General features: G+C 52.8%; 1 protein-coding gene across 3 annotated transcripts in view; it reads left to right on the forward strand.

The window, feature by feature from the left end:
* The first annotated feature begins 692 nt into the window (after nt 1-692).
* Nucleotides 693-23,657, forward strand: part of SLCO2B1 (solute carrier organic anion transporter family member 2B1) — a 72,239-nt gene continuing 49,274 nt past the window's right edge. Inside the window, exons 1-2 of one of the 3 annotated variants that reach the window (XM_075414674.1) lie at nt 693-775; nt 16,385-16,488. In XM_075414674.1, coding sequence (XP_075270789.1) covers nt 16,408-16,488 — 81 coding nt within the window. In that variant the 5' untranslated portion in view covers nt 693-775; nt 16,385-16,407. Of the gene's footprint in view, nt 776-16,083; nt 16,489-23,657 lie in introns of those variants that run through there. The other 2 variants (XM_075414684.1, XM_009943301.2) reach the window with 2 other exon arrangements.

Consider the following 23,657-nt stretch of genomic DNA (forward strand, 5'->3'; position numbering starts at 1 on the left):
CAATCACAGAATCATTAAGGTTGGAAAAGACCTCTACGATCATCAAGCCCAACCGTCAGATCCCCGATGCCCACCCACAGCTGTGCCCTGTGCTCAGCCCAAACACACAAAGGCACCAGAAGAACCCCAAAGGGAGAAATCCCAGTTTCGCTTTGACAGCTTTAACTGGGGCTGCCTGTTCGTTTACTCCTCTGGTTCTTATCTGGAAATACCTTAGTGATTAGTGCAAAAAAGCAAGGGGAAGAATTATTGAAAAATAAATAACCCGGGGTTGTATAAACAATCATGTCCAATCACAAATCCCAGGCTAACAGCACAGCTTCGAATGTTAAAGAAATAAATGCGGATAAAGCAATTGGAATAAGCAAATGGATGTAAGGAAAAAGCCCGGGAGGGATGGGACCCTTGCAGGGAGGGGAGAGGGGACGGGAGCCAGGAGATGGAGCGAAAGAAAAGACCAGTTTGGACTGGGACAGCGTAAGCAGTTTGCAAAGCCCTGTATCAGCAAACCACATGGGCAGCTCTGTCATTTTTTTGGATTGCAACTTCAGAAAGGGCGGGGGGGGGGGAACAAAAATCCTATTGAAAGAGATTGCAAAAGTTTTGGTTAAAATGCACTCTGGCTTTTGAAATTGCAGCCTAAGCCCCACCTCCACACACCCATCCCCACCTCCAGGCTGGGAAGTAAAAGTAGTGAATGGCCCCAGCAGCCGCTGGCAGAGGAAAACTTTCGCTCCCAGGGCGGTGGGATTGGGATCGGGAGAGCCCTGAAATTGTGAGTACGGCAGCACCCAACCCGCCGCGAGGAGATGCTGAGGATGACTCCGGTCCTGAGCCCGCGCGGGGTCTGCCTGCGGGCTGCGGGACGGCTTTAGCGTTGGCTACGCGTGAAGTTTCTCACGCTGCTTTTCCCCGCGTTGCTTTGCAAGGCGCCTTGAACCCGTTTGGCTCAGGTTTTTCCAGCAGCGTAAAAGCTAAGGGGGGGAAGGGAAAAAAAGGAGGAATTACGAATATTTCGCGCTCCTGTTCCATGCCGGCTTTCTGCATATGTATTTTTGTCGCTTCCGCTCTGCTTGCACTTAATTATTTGAGTCTTTTTTTCCAGTAAGGCAGCTCCACTTATTTCTCCCTTTGCAGGGAGTTTTCCCAGCCCCTGAGACTGCCACGGTTGGTTTCTCTTCCAGTTTTGCTGCTTCTTTTATGGCAACACCTCTTGTCACCTCGGGTCTTGGCGGGCTCTAGGGGAGGATGCCGGGCAGGTGTGGACCTGACCTGTCCCCGGGCTGGCACGGTGTCAGTGCCGCACAGGGACCCTGGCCAAACCCAGGCTTCTCCAGCGGTGAATTGCTTGGGAGAGGAACCGGTTCAAGGCAGGATCACTGTGTTGGTTAGAAAAAGGTGATGCGACCTCCTGGCTCTGAGAAAATTGTTGGCAGGGAGCAGGAAGGGGTTAACTCCGGGGAGAAAGCCCTTCTGCAGCTCTGAAGATGACCAGGGTGATGGGTTGCATCCCTCTTAGTTGTTATGCGAGTTTGCTGCTGGGGAGAGGTGTGGGCTTAGCCTGGGGACAAGCCCTGTGTTCAGAGCTGAGCTGCTGCCTCACAGAATCACAGAATGATTGTTGGCAAGGTTGGCAGGGACCCCTGTGTATCCCCCAGCCCAACCCCCTGCCCAAGCAGGGTCACCCAGAGCAGGCTGCACAGCACCGCGTCCAGGCGAGTCTGGAATATCTCCAGAGAAGGAGACTCCACAGCCTCCCTGGGCAGCCTGGGCCAGGGCTCCGTCACCCTCAGAGGGAAGAAGTTCTTCCTTGTCTTCAGCTGGAACTTCCTCTGCTTCAGTTTGTGCCCGTTGCCCCTTGTCCTGTCGCTGGGCACCACTGGAAAAAGTCTGGCCCCGTCCTCCTGACACCCACCCTGAAGAGATTTATCAGCATTTATAAGGTCCCTTCTCAGCCTTCTCTTCTCTAGGCTGAACAAGCCCAGCTCCCTCAGCCTCTCCTCATAGGAGAGATGCTCCAGTCCCCTCATCATCCTCGTAGCCCTCCGCTGGACTCTCTCCAGTAGCTCCTCATCTTTCCTGAAGTGGGGAGCCCAGCACTGGACACAGCACTGCAGCTGGGGCCTCCCCAGGGCAGAGTAGAGGGGGAGGAGAACCTCCCTCGCCCTGCTGCCCACACTCCTCCTAATGCACCCCAGGATCCCACTTGCCTTCTTGGCACCCAGGGCACGCTGCTGGCTCAGGGTCACCCTGTCGTCCCCCAGCACTCCCAGTCCCTCTCCACAGAGCTGCTCTCCAGCAGGTCAGCCCCAGCCTGGACTGGTGCCTGGGGTTGTTCCTCCCCAGGTTCAGGACCCTGCATTTGGCTTTGTTGAACCTCATCAGGTTCCTCTCTGCCCAACTTTTCCAGCCTGTCTAGGTCACGCTGAACGTCCTGGTTGTAAGGGAGAGGGAGCAGAGGTTTATTGGGGCACGGACTCGTGGTTGCTCAAGGATGCTTGATGCCCACCTGCAGAAGCTGTAAAACCTGTTACTGCTCCGGTTACAGAGCGGGTTTCGCTTTGCTGAAGAGGCACGTTATGCCCGAGGCTCTGGATCTCTCCTATCTCTGGTGCTTTTGGGCAATTGCTGTGTCAGAAGGGCACATCTCTCCCTCACTGCCATCTCACCTGCACGTGAGGTGCCTTTTCCACCTTTTCACAGCATGCGTGGGTTCGAAGCCATGGGCTTTCTCCAGCTGGAACCCCTGTGGTGCACAGGGGAGCGGGTGGGATCTCTGGACCACAATGCTGTCAGGTCCTGCTGCTTCGTGTCCAACCCAAGCAGCCCCTGAGCTCTTCACTGCTGTTTTTAGCGCTCCAGGTCCACAGCAAAAAGGAAAATGCTGGTCAAGGACGTTGGAGTAAATCAAAAAACAAGGGCAAATGAGGCAAAAAAAAAGAGAGATCCTTAGGGCAGGTTGTGAGCAGCACCAAGGATACCCAGCCATACAAACAGGCCAGAGCTGAGCTGCTCCAGGAGCTTATCAAAATTCGTGTCTATATTTCATCCTACCAGCTGTATCTGATAACCTTATATCCCACCCGTTTGAGGCAGTGTGGTCCAGCTCACCCACGGTTGCTGGCACAGCTCCAGTGGGTGATGGAGCATCCTTTCTCCAGGCTCCCATCAGGATCTGATTTCTCACCAGTGGTCCAAGCGGTATCAATCCGCTCCAAAGCATCTTTTATCAGTTGTGTGCAGAAATTTCATGGCTGCATTTCTTTTCCATTCCATGCCCTGGTCTAGGGTGTCTTGTGCTCAGGCAGAAGATGCCGAAAAGGAGCGTTGCCTCCCTGCTGTGGCATCCATCGTGACATCTCCCTCCTTTGCCATCCACGGAGAGGCAGCAGGTGTTGAAAAGCCGTGTAGCCTGAGCGAGGGTTTGCCCTCTTTTTTGCACAGGCATGTGCAAAACTGCTCTCTGCTTTGACCAGTTCCTTCACAAAGCTTCTGATGGGCTTTTGGAGGAACCACTGGCATGAGGCTGGCTGTGAGAGCCCTCCTGACTCCCAGTCCTCCTAGCTGTTATTTATTATTTAGCTATTTTGCAATGTGATCTAATTTCTCTTTGTTTTCCCTCCTACACTTCCAGTTTCCTTGTCTTTGCCAGCTGTGCTGCTGGGGGTGGGTTGCATTTCCAGGCTCTGAAATGCTTCGTCCTGGCTCACACGAGCACTCCTGACCCAACCATTCATCCTTGCTGGGCTGCTTGGTCTGCTGCCTCCTCTGCAGCAGCCCAGGGGTCTTTGGGGACCTTGGTCTGGTCAAAAATAGATCCCAACCCCTCTCTCTCTCTGTGGTTCCTGACTCCCAGTTTGGTCCCAGTGCCTCCCTGGGGGTGCTGGTCTGCACTGTGCTGCTCTTGCTGCAGGTCAGCAGCACATCCCAGTTTGATGCTGATCCTGCCTCATGTGCCCTGGCTTGAGCCATCCTCTGGCTTAAAGATTTGGTGTCTCGAGCCGTTACTTTGCTAGAAGTGGACTTGAGGGATGGCTGGAGAGCCTCATTACCCACCTCGGGACCGGTCATTAGCCCCCAGGCTTTGTAAATGTTAATTTTCAAATGAAACGGAGATGGTAGTGTTAGATGATGCAGAGCAGTGAGTAACACAAGGAATTTCTGGCTTGAAACACGATTCAGACACTGCAAGGCTCTGAAATATGCTCCGGGAGAAATTGATAGTGGGTGGATGGCTGGAGAAACCCTGGGACACACTCCCAGGGATGCAGGAGAGGACTTGCCACTGGGCGGGTGCTGGGCTGCAGACATGCAGCCCAGCTGGGGCCAGATGTGGCTCCAGCTGCAAATCTGGGGACTTCCAGCAGATCATCTCCTTTTTCACTGGGCTTTCTTCATCCGTCTGAGAGTGCCAGCCCCTATCTGCTCTCGGGGTGAGCAGGGGATGCTTCTTCCAAAGGGTGTAAAAAAACTTGGCAGCGAAAAGAAAAGAAGCACCATCCCTCCATAATAAAGAAGACTTTCTGCAGTCCATGAATATTAAATAATGGAAGAATGACTTTTAGTAGTGACATGAATTAATTCCCCCTGCTGCCCGAAATATCAGTGTTTCTTCCCTGTCCCATGCCAGTTCCAGCCGCCGATGGCTGCGCTGGGCTGGGGCTTGCTCCTTGTCCCAGCATCGCCCCATAATCACAGAATCACAGAATAGTAGCTACTGGAGAGAGTCCAGCGGAGGGCTACGAGGATGAGGAGGGGACTGGAGCATCTCTCCTACGAGGAGAGGCTGAGGGAGCTGGGCTTGTTCAGCCTGAAGAAGAGAAGGCTGAGAGGGGACCTTAGAAATGCCAATAAATATCTGCAGGGTGGGTGTCAGGAGGACGGGGCCAGACTCTTTGCAGTGGTGCCCAGCGACAGGACAAGGGGCAACGGGCACAAACTGAAGCAGAGGAAGTTCCAGCTGAAGACGAGGAAGAACTTCTTCCCTCTGAGGGTGATGGAGCCCTGGCCCAGGCTGCCCAGAGGGGCTGTGGAGTCTCCTTCTCTGGAGATATTCCAACCCCGGCTGGATGCGGTCCTATGCAGCCTGCTGTAGGTGACCATGCTTCAGCAGGAGGGTTGGACTAGATGACCCACAGAGGTCCCTTCCAACCCCGACCATTCTGTGATTCTGTGGCTGCTGCCTGTTTCTCACTTTCATACGTTTCCTCCAGCTGCTCCTTGCAAACAGTGCTGCAAAGTCTTAAGGCTCTTCAGAAACACTCAGCAAAAAACCCATTATTTTTCAGTCTTCAACATCAGTTAAGTATGGAGGAAAAAATATAGCAGGAAGGTATTTACAGAGTATAAAACCCCAAATCAGAAAAACTCTGGTTTGGGATCACCTTCCTTCAGACTGCTATGGGCAGATGTTTCTCCATAAACTCGAGCATCGTGTCTGCAGCCTATGGAAAGGCAGGTCCCTGCTGGGGAAAGGGCTTTTCATACTGAATTCATCATTTTAACGCCTACCCTGAGCTTCTGAGCTGCTTGAAGCAGAGAGTATTTCCCTGCCAAAGACACAGGAGGTGGTGCTAAAATAGAAAATCCCCGCTGAGGACACAAGACATCGGTTTTCTGTGGTACGCACCACATCTGTGCGTCCCACCCCACAGAGTATCCTCAGCATCTGGCGTGGTCCAAAGGAGAGGGCTGACATTCAACATTTGACATACTGCCTAAAATCTTACAGAGAAGGAGTAAAACTTGCACGTCCTTGAGCTGAACCGTGTTCACCCACGGCTCAACTACCAGCACGGACAAACCCAGAGCTCACACGGGGAAAAACAAGGGCGGGAGCTGCGGCGAGGTTTAAGGAGACATTGCTTTTGCACAGAGCGGGGTACATCCCGTGAGAGCTTGGAGAATCTCTGGAGATATCAGACCCGATGGCTTCGTAGCCCTGAGCAGCCTTGAAGATGAAACCGTGCGAATGATTCGTGTCGTTACGCAATTCCCAGCCTCGCTGCTTAGGTAACTCGCTGACATCGGGGATCTCGGCCGCAAAACCCCCTTCTCCCCTAACCTCTGCCATTCCTTCCACTTCTGCATCAGTACAGGCTTGGGGAGGACCTGCTGGAGAGCAGCTCTGTGGAGAGGGACCTGGGTGTCCTAGTGGATGACAGGTTAACCATGAGCCAGCAGTGTGCCCTGTTTGCCAAGAAAGCTAATGGCATCCTGGGATGCATTAGGAGGAGTGTGGCCAGCAGGACGAGGGAGGTTCTCCTCCCCCTCTCCTCTGCCCTGGTGAGGCCCCATCTGGAGTACTGTGTCCAGTTCTGGGCTCCCCAGTTCAAGAAAGATGAGGAGCTACTGGAGAGAGTCCAGCAGAGGGCTATGAGGATGAGGAGGGGACTGGAGCATCTCTCCTCGGAGGAGAGGCTGAGGGAGCTGGGCTTGTTCAGCCTGGAGAAGAGAAGGCTGAGAGGGGACCTTAGAAATGCCTCTAAATCTCTTCAGGGTGGGTGTCAGGAGGACAGGGCCAGACTCTTTCCAGTGGTGCCCAGCGACAGGACAAGGGGCAATGGGCACAAACTGAAGCCGAGGAAGCTCCAGCTGAAGACGAGGAAGAACTTCTTCCCTCTGAGGGTGACGGAGCCCCTGGCCCAGGCTGCCCAGAGGGGCTGTGGAGTCTCCTTCTCTGGAGATATTCCAGACCTGGCTGGACGCGGTCCTGTGCCCCCTGCTCTGGGTGACCCTGCTTCGGCAGGAGGGTTGGGCTGGGTGACCCACAGAGGTCCCTTCCAACCCCTACCATTCTGTGATTCTGTGATTCCCTCTGCGCTCTGAGCTTCTTCTGCTCTTGGGTGCTTCCCCGTCTTGCAGGCAAGGCCACCCCAGCCCTTGCGATGGGCGCTGTCTTCTTCCCAAGGATGTGTGATGATGGCAGCCACCACCACGAAGGTCATCCAGCACCAGGGGACAGTCCCCGTGACGAGCTTATGGCTCTGCTGGGCTTGATCTGCTGAGCTGCAGGGAAGGTGCCTGCTCTCTCAGAAATGACCACCCAAAAGCAACCCGTTTTTTTGTACCCCTCTCCCTCTTACCCTGCCATGTGTCCCCCCAGGGAAGGAGTGCGACTGCAGCTCATCTCACCTTACACTGGGCTGCTGGACCTTGCACTGTGTCCCCAGGCTGGATATGTTCATAGAGTCATTAAGGTTGGAAAAGACCTCTAAGATCAAGTCCAACCGTGAGACCAACACCACCATGCCTGCTCAACCATGTGCTGTTGCTGCCTTTACCATTAGCAAATACACCTTGAGGACGCGACTGGCTGTCCTACTTCTTCTGGTGGCCACGTTGGGTTGGGTTGGGCCGTGGAAGTGATGGTCTCTCTCTGTTGACTAAGTGTGGTCCAGGAGGTGGCTCAGGGGCAGATGTTCCCAGTGCAGATGTAGGGTCAGGTGAACCCCACATCTGCATGACAGCATCCACAGCTCCAGCTCCTCCACATTACCCTTTCACAGTGCTTCATCTCCACAGGGGATGGTGTGAGAGCTCCCATCTCCATTTCAGTATCACCAGGTGAGGTCCGACCCCTTCACCACATCTTGCAGTGCCAGAGCAGGTGATGACCCCTCCAAGAAGGGCTCATGCCTCCAGCATCTGGCAGAACCTACTGGGTTGAGCAGGGAGCTCCATGAGACCTCATTGTGAAAATGAGGAGGAGGGTTTCATCCTTCCCAAGTCAGAGGGGGTCAGGGCTGGCAGGGACCTCTGGAGAGCTGGTCCAGCCCCACTCCAGAGCAGGGCTGGTGACTCTTCTTCATTGCCTCATGGTTGCATTTCATGGGTTTCAACACCAATTTTTCTCCTTCTTCTAATCTTTTAACTTCTCAGTAACAGGTTTCCTTTTGTTTAGCTTCTTGAGGGGTTTCTGGGATGTGTCATCACTGACACATTCCTCATTACAGAGAGTTCCCAAGCTGGGCCGATCTCATTTTCACTTTCTTTTTGCCGGTGGTGGAAGATGGAAACAGCTTGTGGGCACATCTAAGCACCAGATTTATTTCTCAGTCTTTTTCCAGGGAGGGAATGATGTGCACACACTATCTTTTTCCTGCTGTTGGGTTACAGAGCATCCTTGCACCCACATTTTCTGAGCCAGCTTCCCATTTACGCGGGCACGCTCATAAATAAACACACTGACACTATTCCAGCTTTACCGCCCGCGAATGTAAATTATCTAGAAATTCAGCAGGAGGAAGACAGATTACGGGATATTTGCTGGCATTTTGCGTCCCCTGCTGGGATTTAATTTGCTGTGTTACATTCACCGTTATTTACTCAAGCTCTGCTGAGCCCAGCGTGTGTTTTTCCTTGTTCAGCTAACGGGAGACACGCTGCTATTAATAAAGGCGTTGTGATAGATTTGTGTCCTCGGGAATAGAACGGGACTCTGGTGTCACCGAGCCTGGTCCCCGGCTGTCGCAGCCAGGACCATTACGCAAGTCCCAAAGAACCCAGGAGGTTATGGGGCAGTTCTGCTGCCCCTGTGTCAAAGAAAGGACAGCTCGGGGACAAGTGGAGCATCTTCATCGGTGCTGCAGAGGTTTGTGAGGTTATCTGGCCAAACTCTGTACATATGGGGGTTATTCCCCAGATTGTAGCCCCGTGCTTTGCCACTTTGCAGGTTGCTGTCTCCTGGGAGCGGTGGTGGGATGTCCAGCAAGAAAAGCTGTAATTAATGGCAAAATTTTGTCATAGCCTGATGGCATCATTTGGTGTGGGACTGGCCCGCTGGCACGTCCAAGCTCAGCTCCTTGTGCCCACAACACCCGGGGCTCGTCGTGCCAGGCTCTGCCTTCCCGAGGGACGCTGTGACCCAGGCCGGTAATGTGGAGGAAACAGGGCTCTGAGGACAAATCCTTGATCCGTAGCTGAAGGAATAATGTCAGCTGATGGATCTGCAGCATCAGGCACCTTTGCTCTCTGAACAACCATCCATCCATCACCTTCCCTGAAGTATAGGAGTAAATCCTGTGGGCATTTGGTAGCTGCTGGCTGGGGTCCTGCTGCACGAGCCGCTCAGCTGAGCCCCTGCATTGAAAATATCATCTCCCAGAGGTCATCAGAGGTGACTCATGCAGCTTGCTAGGCTCCTGAACACAGCTGTTGAGCGTGGAAAGTCCCTCCGAGTTTTATGGGAGAAGCAATTTTGCTGGAGAGTTTACTTGCAGACGTATAAGGAAGCAATTTTCTGCTTCATCAGGGTGCAGTGCTGGCTTTAAAGGGCTTTGTGCCAGGGTCAGTGACACTGCGTGCGGTCACTGCCACCTCTGCCTGTCACCCTGCATCCCACCTGGCACCAGCCTCTCGGTGTCTGTGCCTCCCTAGCAAATGAGTTTCACGCTCCTGTGATTTGAAGGAGAAAAGGTGAAACCACAGAATCATAGAATCATTAAGGTTGGAAAAGACCTCTTAAGATCATCAAGTCCAACCATCAACCCACCATCACTGCACCAACTCTCAATGCACCCTAGAGAGTTCCAGCAGAGCAATGTTTGGTGTCAGAAATACCTTGCTGGGCTGAGATAACTCAGCTGATGGCTGCAGCTGTACACGTGTCGAGCGGTGCAGAAACACTGCGGCCGGCTGCAGTAGCTGCTTTGCCGTGGGGCTTCAGTCATCGTGGTCAAGGAAGGGAAAGGAGGATGAAGAGCAAAATGTTTGGATGAGGATGCTCCGATGGGTTTCTCTGAGCAGAACCGCAGCACCAGGGTGCTCTGTGAGCTAGCAAGGTGTGAAGGTGTGATGGGGAGCAGACCCTGGCTGCACTGACTCTGCTGGCCATCGATGGTGAAGACCATCCCAGGAGCAGGAGACGCCCACTGCTAAGGTACCTCCATCAGGAGGTGTTCAGGCAGAGATGTGCCTTTGCCATCATTTGTTGTCCCCTCACTATGTTTCTCAGAGGTCCCTTCCCATCCATGTACAGGGCAAACTCATCCCTTTGGTCACCAAGAGGCCACCAGCTTACCAAGCAGGCTTCCAGCAGCCACATTGTCTTGCTCAACATCTTGCCAGGAGCAGAAGACTGAAGTCAAGTGGTGGCATCTACTTGTGGTGGATCTGCTCCAGCTTTGCAGCAAAGTCCCATTGCCAGTGCCAATGAACCAACTTGCAGAAACCACGTCTCTGGGGCTGGCTGGAGGGTGCTTGGAGGGAGAGGAGATGCTGCTGGGCTGCCCTCCGGTCTGAACGCAGCTGGGAGCAGCCTCTGCCCTCACTACTCCAGGCAGGGATTTGCCTGTGGCCACAGCCTGGTCCTTCAACCAACCCAACCCTCTAGACAGTATTCCCCAGCTCGAAAACAGCCGTTTCTGACATGCATCAAGCACGTTGTGTAACCATGGCGTGTTGTGCAAGCACAGCCTAATTGCTCTCAGGTAGCTAATTAAGACAGGTGGGAGGGTCACTTTGGGCTCGTGTTTGGAAATGGAGCTGGCGTGCTGCGTTCACAGCATCTGCAAGAGCCCGGTCTCGCAGACCCAGGGTTGGTTTCTTCTTTGCAGTGCTGCAAAACGCTTTTCTGGGAAGGAGCTTCCTCACCTCCTGCAGCTGTGAGAGGCACCGGAGCTGGGCCTGTCGCAGCACCCTGAAAAACAAACTCTTCTGTTTTGCAGCTTAGCTTAAACGCCCTTGCTGCGTGGGGGTAACCTTGGTCCAGCTCCCTCCTCAAGCAGTTTTGAGCTGGAGGAGGAGGTCGGGCGTGGAGCGGGTGCTCGGCTGCAGGGGTGCTGTGGGAGCCGTCAGGCAGTCCAAGCTCTTATGGCAGCATCTCGGCTTGTGCTTTATTATTCAGGATGATGCTCCTTCGTGGGCACAGCTGGGTGCAGAAGCTGCAGGAAGGAGTAAAAAAGGCTCTTTGCAGCACCCTTTCCTCCCCAGCATGGTGACCGCTGTGCTGTCAGCCTTTCCCTCTCCCAGGTTATCCACTGCTCCCCAAACATTTTATAGAGGAAGGTGGCATCTATTCCCTGGCTTGTTCTTGGGGAAACTGAGGCACAAAGATGGCGAACATCTTGCTCTGGAGTTGAGGTTCAGAGCTGGGTGCTGTTGGTCCTGGGCTGGGAGCTGGTTTGGGTCAGGATCTCTGAAATCAAGGGGTGGCACTCCGGGATCCAATATTTCTCACCTTTTTGCATTGAGCTGGTGTGGCTCCAGGGGTACCACGGCGAATGCACGGGGATGCTTGGAGCAAGGCAGGGATAGCTGTGCCCACCATGCGCCCTCTTCCTGGGGTGCTGGAGGGGCCTTGGGCCATCAGGCTGCAGCCCTGAGCCAGGCGAGTCCTGTCCACCCCAGTCCCATTGGGTTTTGCTCTTCTTGTTCCCGTCTCTCCTTACTCTGACATGGGTATCTTCTATCTTCTATCTCATCCCTCCTTTCTGCCTCCTTCCCCGGCCGTACCCAGCCTGCAGGACTGGTCCTGCAGCACCAGTTCTACCTCCTGCCTGCAGAGGAGCAAATTCAGTGAGACCTCTTGACCTTACCCAGGAGAAATTGCATTAATCAGAAATAATCTGTCTTTCCATCTGGAGATGTCCATCCACTCGGAGAAGAATGTGGCTCTTGCCAAGCAAGTGCCATCCCCAGAGGGGATGATACAACGCGTTATGGGAGAGCTGGGCTGAGCAAAATGGGCTTGATCCAGTAGAAGGAAACAAGAACCATAATGAGGATATATATGGTCCCATTATATATGGGACCTTATAAATGCTTATAATTATCTTCAGGGTGGGTGTCAGGAGGACGGGGCCAGACTCTTTCCAGTGGTGCCCAGTGACAGGACAAGGGGCAACGGGCACAAACTGAAGGCGAGGAAGCTCCAGCTGAACCCGAGGAAGAACTTCTTCCCTCTGAGGGTGACGGAGCCCTGGCCCAGGCTGCCCAGAGGGGCTGTGGAGTCTCCTTCTCTGGAGATGTTCCAACCCCGGCTGGACGTGGTGCTGTGCAGCCTGCTCTGGGTGACCCTGCTTGGTCAGGGGGTTGGGCTGGGTGACCCACAGAGGTCCCTTCCAACCCCTGCCATGCTGGGATTCTGCGAAGAACCAGACTGACCTTAGCATCCTGCTGGCTTCATGCAATTTCGGTTTTTAGCAGTTAAGTCTTATCTGCCTTTTTATTTGGTCTGCTCATTGTCCTTTGTGCTGGATCAAAGTACTTTTCTGTTTCGTTTTGCTCTTAAAGAAGCCTTGTGGATCAACAGTATTTAAATGCAATAGGTTATTCTCATTTTTAACTTCTGGCAACCTCTGCAGCATTTCCCATCTCTGCTGAATGCTTCCCCTCGGCTCACCCACCCTCCCTCTTTCATAGGCAGTGCACGCTCTCAGCTAACCCTGAAATGGATGTAGGAAACCTGGCTGAAGGTGAAATGAAGGTGTGCGTGGTGGGCTGGAGTCAGATGTGGCCGTGCATCCTTGGCCCCTGGCTGCTGACGGATGTTGCAGGTTGTCCTTAACGCAAGGGACTGCCCTGGAGAAAGAGGAACCAAGCTCCTCCGTGGCGGTGTGGGAAATCTGGGGCGACTGTGGTGCACGGCAAAGGGTGAGGGGCTTTTACGCCCTGCTTGGGCAGGGATGAGTGAAAACATTTCCACCACTGCTTTCTACCATTTTCGTCCACCAAGAAGACAATGAAAACTGAGTAGGGAAGAGGTTGGACTATTTGCAGGTGTAGCAGCTTCCTGGATGCCCTGAAGGGTAGAAGGATGCCCACATTTAAAGGGGGACCTGGAAAGGGTGGGCAGGGGGACCAGAATACCCCTACAGAGGGCAGGAGTTGTTGTTTGCAGGTCTAATTGAGTGCATCTTTGTGGGTGTTAGGAGGAAGGGGCCAGACTCTTTCCAGTGGTGCCCAGTGACAGGACAAGGGGCAACGGGCACAAACTGAAGCAGAGGAAGTTCCAGCTGAACCCGAGGAAGAACTTCTTCCCTCTGAGGGTGACGGAGCCCTGGCCCAGGCTGCCCAGAGGGGCTGTGGAGTCTCCTTCTCTGGAGATATTCCAGCCCTGCCTGGCCGCGGTGCTGTGCAGCCTGCTCTGGGTGACCCTGCTTGGGCAGGGGGTTGGGCTGGGGGATCCCCAGAGGTTCCTTCCAACCCCCACCATGCTGTGATTCTGTCATCTTTGGTAAGTAGGGCTAGCAACAACATTCGTGTGGATAAGCAGGGAAAGAAGGGCATTAAGCCTACAGTGGCTACCAGCTCCATGAACGCGCCCATCCCTGGAAATCTGGGCTCAGGCTCCTTTCGATTTCCTCCCTTGCTACCCTGGCAGCCTTTTTCTTTCCCCTGTGTCACCCCTGAGCTTTCAAGAGGCTCCAGCGGCAAACTCGGCAGCCCTAAATAATTCATCAGAGCTCTGCTCCCAGGAACAGGCAATATCGGATGCCGTGGGCCGGAGACAGGCAGGTGCTTTTGCTCCTGCACTGCTTAACCCTCCAGAGGTTCAGGGGAGCCTTTCATGGCCGCTTTAATTTACGATCGAATTTACTTTATTGATCCCATCCTGTGTTTTGTTGGAGCAATATCTTGTCTCTTGCAACGGGGCTGAGGGCAGCAATTGTTTTATGCAGAGGATGCCGTGGAGCTGGTAACTCAGCGGAGTGCAGGTCCCCCCCCCCTTAAATTTTCCTCTCCTGTGCAGTGCACTTAAGAGCTGTGTAAACGCCACAGTTAAGACAGTCTCCTCTTGCTAGAATTTACATCAACCCGTACATTTGTTAATTTGTTTGAGGCCACAGTACTTGCTCCTTTGTCTCTCCTCGTGGGCGAAATACAGTTACACAAAATGATAATGTGAAGCCTTTCACCCATTTGCTGTAGAGCTCGCAGGTGCCGCTGGGGTGGAAACATCTATTAAGAGTGTGCTGAACAACAAGCTGGAGCCTAATGAGTTTAACATGCCTCCAAACAATACGGCTTCCTGCTCAGGAAGTCTGGGTACAAAGAAACCCGACAAAGACGTGGTCCTCCTGCACATCCTTCACTCCGCGGATGCAGCCGGTGAGAAGGGAGGAGGAAGTGTAGGTCCGAAGGGAAGAAGGTCAGCTGTGCAGGGAAGGGAATGGTGGCTCCCCATGGATTTACATTTCTCTGCGTGGTTAAATTTAGGTGGTGTTTGGGAGCCTGAAAGCAAGCGTGGAATGATTCTTCCAGGGGAGATGCAAAAACACCGTGAGAGGGAGGAAAGGAGGGCTTTAATCCATCAGAGACCCAGCGTATGGAGGGATGGAGAAGGGCTTGCTGACCCCCACTCCTGCAGGCAGGAGCTGCCTGTGCCTCCCACCTCCGAGCCCACAGGGGAGTCCCCCAGACCCACCCAGGCAGAGCAGTGGTTGTCTATAGGCTGCTCTTGGCAAGGCAGTTTGGCCAGCCAGCGTCTCCAAAGCTGCTTGATCTCATGCACACACTTCTGCACGCCTTGCCCTGGCACATCTGTCAGCCCCGTGTGATGGGCAGCTGAAACCACCCACACCCCATGAGGACTCTTAGCAGCAAATGTGACCTCAGCTGCAGCTGGTGAGCTTGGGAGGTCTGGAGATCTGTTTACTAATTTAGGTGGTTGATCTAGGTGTGTGGCTGATACCAGATAAAAAGAAGCCCAGATGTCCTGCGTGGTTCAAGGGTTTGAAGGGGTCGAGCAGAGCGATCAGTGCAATCAAAGTCCCATAGCTTGGTGCAGTAAAGATTGCCCTCCTTCCTCCTAGGGATATTGAAATGGTTGTTATGGGATCACAGAATGGCTGAGGTTGGAAGGGACCTCTGGAGATGGCATCAACAGCCCTCCTAATGCAGCCCAGCTGGCTTTCCTTGCCGTAAGTGAGCATTGCTGGCTCATGTTCAGCCCAAAGTCCTTCTCTGGAGAGCTGGTCAGCCCCCAGACCATGTTGGTGGCCGGGGTTTTTTCTCCCCAGGGGCAGGACTTTGCACTTCTCCTGGTTGAACTTCATGAGGTTCTCCAGCCTGCTGCGGTACCTGTGCAAGGCAGCATAACCATCGTCTGGGTCAGCCACTCCTCTCAGCCTTGCATCTCCTGGCAGCTGCCGGAGGGTGCGCTTTTTACAGAATCACAGAATGGTAGGGGTTGGAAGGGACCTCTGTGGGTCATCTAGTCCAACCCCCCTGCCGAAGCAGGGTCACCCAGAGCAGGCTGCACAGGACCGCGTCCAGGCAGGTCTTGAATATCTCCAGAAAAGGAAGACTCCACAACCGCCCTGGGCAGCCTGTTCCAGGGCTCCGTCACCCTCAGAGGGAAGAAGTTCTTCCTCGTCTTCAGCTGGAACTTCCTCGGCTTCAGTTTGTGCCCGTTGCCCCTTGTCCTGTCGCTGGGCACCACTGGAAAGAGTCTGGCCCCGTCCTCCTGACACCCACCCTGAAGAGATTTAGAGGCATTTTGAAGGTCCCCTCTCAGCCTTCTCTTCTCCAGGCTGAACAAGCCCAGCTCCCTCAGCCTCTCCTTGTAGGACAGATGCTCCAGTCCCCTCCTCATCCTCATAGCCCTCCGCTGGACTCTCTCCAGTAGCTCCTCATCTTTCTGGAACTGGGGAGCCCAGCACTGGACACAGCACTGCAGATGGGGCCTCACCAGGGCAGAGCAGAGGGGGAGGAGAACCTCCCTCGCCCTGCTGGCCACACTCCTCTCCATGCACCCCAGGATCCCATTGGCCTTCTTGGCAGCCAGGGCACGCTGCTGGCTCATGGTCACCCTGTCGTCCCCCAGCACTCCCAGTCCCTCTCGACAGAGCTGCTCTCCAGCAGGTCAGCCCCAGCCTGTGCTGGTGCCTGGGGTTGTTCCTCCCCAGGCGCAGGACCCTGCCCTTGCCCTTGTTGAACCTCATCAGGTTCCTCTGTGCCCAGCTCTCCAGCCTGTCCAGGTCTCACTGGATGGCAGCACAGCCTGCTGGTGTATCCACCGCTCCTCCCATCACCGAGGTCACTGATAAGGATGTTAAACAATACCCACCTGGATAATGTTTAAACAATATTGGCCTTGATTGTATCGAGCAGCATTGGCCCCAGTTATGCTCTGGTGAGGCTGGGATTTGTGAATGCAGGATCATGTCCCAGAGCTGCTTTCTTGCTTTGCAATGAAATAATGGATAATTTTTAACCTCTGAGGTGCCCTGGTGATTAGCTTGTTTTGCGTGCTTCGTTATTGCTTTGCAGAAGCAAAGTGCTAAGAGAAAATGAAAAACAGGAATAATTCATAATTGCTTACGACGACTGCGTGCCTGCTGTGTGGGTGTTTGCAAAGCACGACAGGATTTCGCTGTGCTGAGCAAGGCGAATTCAGGCAGAGCAACTTAGCATTGTGCCGAATGATTTATTTTGGCAGGAGGATAAAGCAGACCTGACAAAATGACGAGTACCGCTACAAAGAGCAGCTACCCGGATCAGTCCCGGAAAACGCTCAGCAGGAGCCCATTTCTCAGCATCAAGGTAAATAACCTCCTGCTTTCTATAATCCCCCCGCCTGGATTACTGGCCTGGTAAAGAGGAGTTTAGCTTCCTCCAGAAGGCATCGATAAGATTTCCATTTACCAAATATATCTGGAAAAATGCTCCCTGGTGCTGAAGCGCTGTTGGATGTGCAGCCTTCTCCATCCAAAAGCGAGCGGTGGGACAGCGATGTTGCAACGCCGGTTGAACTTCCCGCTTCTGCAGTATTTCGCTTCTGTCGGTGGAACTCCCGAAGCGAACTTTCAAGAGAAACGAATCCCAGATGTCGAAGCAGCTAGGAGCCTCAGTCTTTGTGGAAATCATTTTTTTGGTGATATCTATGATAAATGCATGGACGTCGTGGGGGCAGCAGGGGTGGAGGGAAGGGGGAATTTGTGTTCGCTCTTGGAGCTTGGCACGTGGCAGCCTGCGAAGGTTTGGGTATTGGTCCCCATTTAAGCAAGGAATGGCATCTAGCTGGCTTAAACCCTGCCCTTGCTTGAGTTTAGTCACTGAAAACAGGTGTCCTAAGCATTGGTTCAGGCCATCTGCCCGCCTCCTGGTCTTGCTGTCGAGCATTTGGTAGCATGCGGGGAGATGGTTCCTCCACACCTACACCCAGGAGCACTGTCAGGTCCCGTGCAGGTGGCCCGATGAGTGGACATTGTTACTCCCTTTGGAGAATCAAACTGGTGGGGATGGCGGGAGGTGGTGGTCCCTTCTGCACAGCAGTCTGGTGGTCAGAGGGCTGCCCAGGGAAGGCAGAGGACCATCTCGACTCACTGATGGGGATGTGAAGCCACGTTTGCTTTGGCCTGGAGCACTCAAACTGCTGAGCCATAGGAAACCATGGGTGAAGGTCCCTTTTTCTCCCCTTTTCAAAGCTGGGAAGAGGCATGAGGCAGGGTGCAGAAGCTGAGATCATCTGGTGGTGGGGACAGTGCTGCCTGTTTTGGATTAGCACATTGACCTTGAGCTTGCCTGCAGATACGCATGGCCTTGTGCCTCCTACCTGTGGCTGTGTCAGTGCCAGGGGGGCTCCTCAGCTTGTTATTCGCATGCTCAGTTCTTTGCGGAGGAGGATCCGTGATCCTTGACTCTTGGAGGTGGTGGGGAATCCTTTTCTCTTTGTATGGTGCTAATGGTGTTTTTAAAAAATCCCATGTAACCATGAAGATCACACAACTTGTGCAACTGGTGCTCTGCTGCAAGGTGCTATTGGTGTGGGCAGCAGGTCAAGGGAGGTTCTCCTCCCCCTCTACTCTGCCCTGGTGAGGCCTCAGCTGCAGTACTGTGTCCAGTTCCGGGCTCCCCAGTTCAAGAAAGATGAGGAGCTACTGGAGAGAGTCCAGCGGAGGGCTACGAGGATGAGGAGGGGACTGGAGCATCTCTCCTATGAGGAGAGGCTGAGGGAGCTGGGCTTGTTCAGCCTGGAGAAGAGAAGGCTGAGAGGGGACCTTAGAAATGCTGATAAATCTCTTCAGGGTGGGTGTCAGGAGGACAGGGCCAGACTCTTTCCAGTGGTGCCCAGCGACAGGACAAGGGGCAACGGGCACAAACTGAAGCAGAGGAAGCTCCAGCTGAACCCAAGGAAGAACTTCTTCCCTCTGAGGGTGACGGAGCCCTGGCCCAGGCTGCCCAGAGGGGCTGTGGAGTCTCCTTCTCCGGAGATATTCAAGACCCGCCTGGACAAGGTCCCGTGCAGCCTGCTCTGGGTGACCCTGCTTGGGCAGGGGGTTGGGCTGGGGGATCCTCAGGGGTCCCTGCCAACCCCTCCCATGCTGGGATTCTGGGATTCTGTGAAGTGTAGCAACACTCAGAAGAAAAAAGTATAAACATTTAGATAAGACAAGCATCTGCAAAGTGGAAGTAACAATCAGCATCAACCACAGTGTTGTCAGAAAAAGGGAGTTCTTGCATCAGAATCAAGTTCATATTTCCATCTTCTTTTCTAAAAAAAGGTGTCCTGAAACCAGGACAAAAGGACATTTTGTAAGTTTTGTAATCTTTTCTTAATGTCACAAGGAAGCAGGAAACTGAAACCAAGCCAACTGTTGGTCTAGATGGATGACAACGCTGTGTTCAATGGAGCGTGTTGTTTGGCTTGTGAACATCAGCTTTCAAGATGCTCCGGTTCAAACAAACAGAGATGAGAGGTACAGAGAGTTTTGTGGGAGCAAAGTGGGAGCTTGGGACACGTGGAACAGTTGCAGCTGAGAGAGTTGAGGCTGTTCAGCCTGGAGAGGAGAAAGCTGCTGGGAGACCATAGAGCAGCTGTCAGTGCCTGGAGGGGCTGCGAGAGAGCTGGAGAGGGGCTTGTGATAAGGGCATGGGGTGACAGGACAAGGGGTGATGTCTTCAAGCTGAAAGAGAGGAGACTTTGGATATAAGGAAGAAATTCTTTACTCTGAGGGTGGTGAGGCCCTGGCCCAGGTTGCCCAGAGAAGCTGTGGCTGCTCCCTCCCTGGCAGGGTTCAAGGCCAGTTTGGACGGGGCTTTGAGCACCCTGGTCTGGTGGAAGTGGTTCCTGCCCGTGTCAAGAGGGTTGGAACTGGGTGATCTATAAGGTCTCTTCCAACCCAAACCATTCCATGATTCTATGATACAGAAATCTGAGGGAGCCAAAGGTGGTCTGATGTGGGAGCAGATCAAAAACTGCTGGGTGAATAAATGGAGAACAAGATGGGGAATGCTTTCTCTGTTACTATGCAACCACAGGTTTGGGGATTTTCTTTGCACACATGCAGTATGCCCATACATGATTTAATGTGAGCTTTTCTTAGCACGTCACTGCAAGCATCTGCGGGAATGATGGTTTCCTTTACTTAGGAGAGTTGGTAGTGACCTGGTAAGCAGGGAAACCAGATTCACAGAATCACAGAATCACAGAATCACAGAATCACAGAATAGTAGAGGTTGGAAGGGACCTCTGTGGGTCATCTAGTCCAACCCTCTTGCTGAAGCAGGGTCACCTACAGCAGGCTGCACAGGACCTTGTCCTCGTTCCCTCTGTTGTCTTTTCGTTTAATTTTAACGTAAGCCAGAGCTGGTCATATAAACCTTGCTTCTTCGAAGTCTTCTGGCAATGCGATGCTGCAGTTGTCCTGCTGGACTCAGTGCAACCTCAGGTCCTCTCCAGCTGAGCGTTTGAGGAGCTCTTTGCAAAACCACGGGCTGGTTCATTCTCCTTTGGTTGCGTAATTGCACATTATCAATAGTGGCAGCGAATTAGTGATACATTCATAGTTGGAAGCCAATTACCTGACTCATTAGAGAGTCTCGCTAGGTTGCAGAGTAAAAGAAGACAGCCAGTGTTACAGGTTTAAGATTCCTCTGTCACTTTTGCAAGGAAGATTTTCGGTTTGGGATTTTTTTACAAATGCTGGTAATGTAATAACCACCATATCTTGTGAGGCAGAACTCAGAAGAAGTCACTGAGCCAGAGGGTTACCAGAGGCTGGAGGCACAGGAGAGGGGAGAGCTCGGTGCCATACAGTCCTGAGGTTTCTCCCCCAATCCTCTTTTCAGACCGTTCAACTGTTTTGGTTTTACGTGCCAGCAAGATTATCTTTAAAAATAAAATTCAATTGATTTTTTCCTTGTGGAGATATTTTGAAGGGGTTCAAAACTCCAAAGATGAAAGCCACTGCAGTGCAAAGTCAGCTCGGGTCTGTGAGCAGAATCATAGAATCATAGAATCATAGAAAGTTTTGGGTCGGAAGGGACCCCCAGAGGTCATCTAGTCCGACCCCCCCGCAGCGAGCAGGGACACCGCTAACTAGATCAGGTTGCTCAGAGCCCTGTCCAACCTGGTCTTGAATGTTCCCAGGGATGTGGCCTCTACTGCCTCTCTGGGCAACCCGTTCCAGTGTTTCACAACCCTCATTGTAAAGAATTTCTTCCTTATATCTTGCCTAAACCTACCCTGTTTTAGTTTAAAACCATTACCCCTCGTCCTGTCACTGTTGTCTCTACTAAAAAGGTTGTCCCCATCTTTCCTATAGGCTCCCTTTAAGTACTGAAAGGCTGCAATCAGGTCTCCCCGCAGCCTTCTCTTCTCCAGGCTGAACAAGCCCAACTCTCTCAGCCTCTCCTCATAGCAGAGGTGCTCCAGCCCTCGGATCATTTTTGTAGCCCTCCTTTGGAACCGCTCCAACAGTTCCATGTCGACATCTGTTTCACTGAGCGAAGGTATCTGTGAAGGTAGACGTAGAGGAAGCTCTTAATGGAGAATATTGCAGGCCAGAGCAGGACAGGGCAATGGGCAGCTTTGAATCCTCCCATGTCTGCTAGAGCCTATTGCTTTCTGAAGGGTGCCTGGAGCCCACCCTGAGAAGGGCAGAACCAGGGGACGGACAGCCTACTGCTGAGTTTCTGCTTGGAAAGCTCAGCAGCGAAGCCCTGACTGATCCCTCCAGGTCAGAGCAGCATTGTGGGAGGCTGCAGGGATGCTTGCAATCACAGCAGGCTGAGACCTACCTCGAGGAAGCCATTTCCAGGCATTATCCTGGCATTGCCAGGCGTTCTCCTGGCTGCAGCCCACGGCCAAGGGGAGCAAACACTCTCTTCCAATTCTATTTTCACATTAAACCGCTGAAGGACTTGTTTTCACCCCTAAGGCACAGCTGACCTGACCGTGCATGTCACCAAGCATACAGTTATACTCAGCACAGGATGTTCTCCCCAGATCTCTTTTTTGGGGTTTTTTTTTTTTGCTTTCAAGAAGTTAGGTCACTCTGTCCGGTTTCTAAATGACTTCCTCAGAAAACATAACTTCAAGTCCAGGGTTTGAATGGTTCTTGCAGAGAAACACAAAACCGTTGCACAATGTGGTTTATGCTTTTGAAGTGGTTGAAGGACCAAAAATCACAGCACTGCAATTTTATATATATATATATATCCAGAGAGAGAGAGTGTGTCACGAAAACTAACTGCCACGTGTCAAAATGCAACCGAGAGGCATAACTAAAAACTGTCCTTCTGGGGAATGTTCCTGGGGCTGATGGTCCCTGAGCCTTTGGAGGTACCTGGCACGAATTCCTGTAGTCCATCAGAGCAGATTAAATCAGGTCTGCTGCCGCTTCCGTTGAAGTCCAACGTCTTGCCTTGGCTTCAAGGACCATTAAGCATCCCATGCTGGACACATGAGTTCAGGAAGAGCAGTCTTGCCAAAGAGCTGCCTCCCTGCAGGGTTTTGCAAAGATGTGGAGAAGTGGTTTGGGATCCTCTGATGGACACTGCTGCAGAAAGAAAAATTTTTTTGGAAGACTCTGTGTGTGTTACAGCAACAATTCACCTGCAGATGAAGAGGAGGCAGACTGGGAGCAATGACTTGCTGGGCGGTAAAGCATAGTCCATGGTGTGATCTGCTGTAGTCAATGTAAAGAGGTTTTGTCCAATAAAACTGGGATACCGTGAAGACCTGAAAGGCCACTTGGACATTTGAAGACTGTGGTTGCTAATGCAGCTGCTGCTGGCTTGTTTGAGGTGCATGTGTTTCCAGGCACCATGCTGTGGACGAGGTCAGTGAAACCCCTTCTGGTAGGGACACGTGTGTGAAGGTGAGCAGCCCGGGAGGATGCCATGGTCCCATGGACGCGTGTTTCCCATCCCTGCCAGACCCTGCCTGTTGCCACACTGCACCTTGAGGACATGCACAATGACCTCCATGCCCCAGAGATGGCTTCCAGGTTCATGTGCAGACACAGTGGTGGATCCAACATCCCTCCTCATGGGATGGCGTGCATGTTCCCACTTCCTAAAGCAGTTGCTGAGGACATTCACCTTCTTTGGGAGCTTCAGCCCTTGATATTTTCTACTCTGTGCTTTAGTTCAAGAACAAACTAGAGCTGTCCCTGCCCCAGGCCTTTATTACAAGTGGTTCTGTGTGGTGGTAGGGACTTGGGCAATTACATGCAACTGGTTTTGTTTGAACTGGAACAAGCTGATCGCTCCCAGACCTGTCTTCTCCTCTCTGTAAGCACAGCCCAGTGCACAGGATTTTATCATGTGCTAAGGCACAAAACCCTTTCTTAAAATAGCAGCAAAAGCCTCCCAAACACATGGAAACAGCGTGACAGGGACTTCCCTGTGACAAGTGGGGGAAGACTCTGTGTGCGGCTTTCGCAGCCCTTACATGGAGGATTTGTTGCCAAACTGTGCTATCAACACTAGAAACACGATGGAAGATTTGCAAGCGTTTTTTTCCAAACCACCAAGACGGGAGGTATTGGTGTTTAATCCCTAGTTCTGCAATTTATTGGCTTCTTAGGATTGAGTACGTTTCTCTATTCTCTTACACGTGCAGAGTTGGAGCAGCAACACCTCACCGATGCAGTGCAAGGCTTAGTAGAGGAAAGCCTGTGAAAATATACTAAAAAATACAGAGAAAAGCAGCAAGGTCCTCTGAGAGTGCACAATTGCGGAGAAGCTCCTTGTTCAACATGTGGTGGAGTGGAGACACGCTTAGCCCAATGCTGGTTGTGGAGGGTGTGGACATTGGGTTGGGATGTCATTGCGTATGGGTGAGGGCTCCTCACCAGAGACCTGGCAAGGATGGTGCCCTTCCCTCTGGGCCACTGGGAAGATGTCTTGGGCGCTCTCCATGCCTCACTGGTGGTGGGAAGCGGTAGGGCACTGGGAAGAAGTCTTGGGCACTCTCCATGCCTCACTGGTGGTGGGAAGCGGTGGTGGCACAGCTCCAGAGGAGGAGGGTTGCTCTGCACCCTGGCTCTGCAGGGGGTTGGTTTTGGCAGGGTTACATTGATACCGAGCACCCACTGTCCTTGCGGTGTTTGGTGTTCTCCCAACATGGAGCCTGAGCAGGCTCCTATGATAATGCTTTGCAGATGTTTATAAAAGAAATGCCATTAAAAAACCTCTCCATTCCTTCCTCCTCAGCCTACACAAGTCCTCGTTTGAATTCTATGAGTTATTTTAATTCTACTGATGTAGAGGGGAGAGGATGTGAGCGTGGCTTGGCCCATAATGGAAAAGAGGTGCCAGACGGCTGGGTTTGGGGTTGCCTCTGAGAGCACCCAGCTCTCAGGCTGCTCCTGTCTTTCCATGGGCACGTCCTGCTGTCAGGACCCAGGTCTTGGGAAAAGGCTGGTGTCTGCAGACGCAGGTCACCTTCTGATCTGCTGCTGCTGCTGGGGCAGCCCATCAGT

This window comes from Opisthocomus hoazin, chromosome 1 (genome assembly GCF_030867145.1).
Source record: "Opisthocomus hoazin isolate bOpiHoa1 chromosome 1, bOpiHoa1.hap1, whole genome shotgun sequence".
In the NCBI taxonomy this organism is placed as follows: Eukaryota; Metazoa; Chordata; class Aves; order Opisthocomiformes; family Opisthocomidae; genus Opisthocomus; species Opisthocomus hoazin.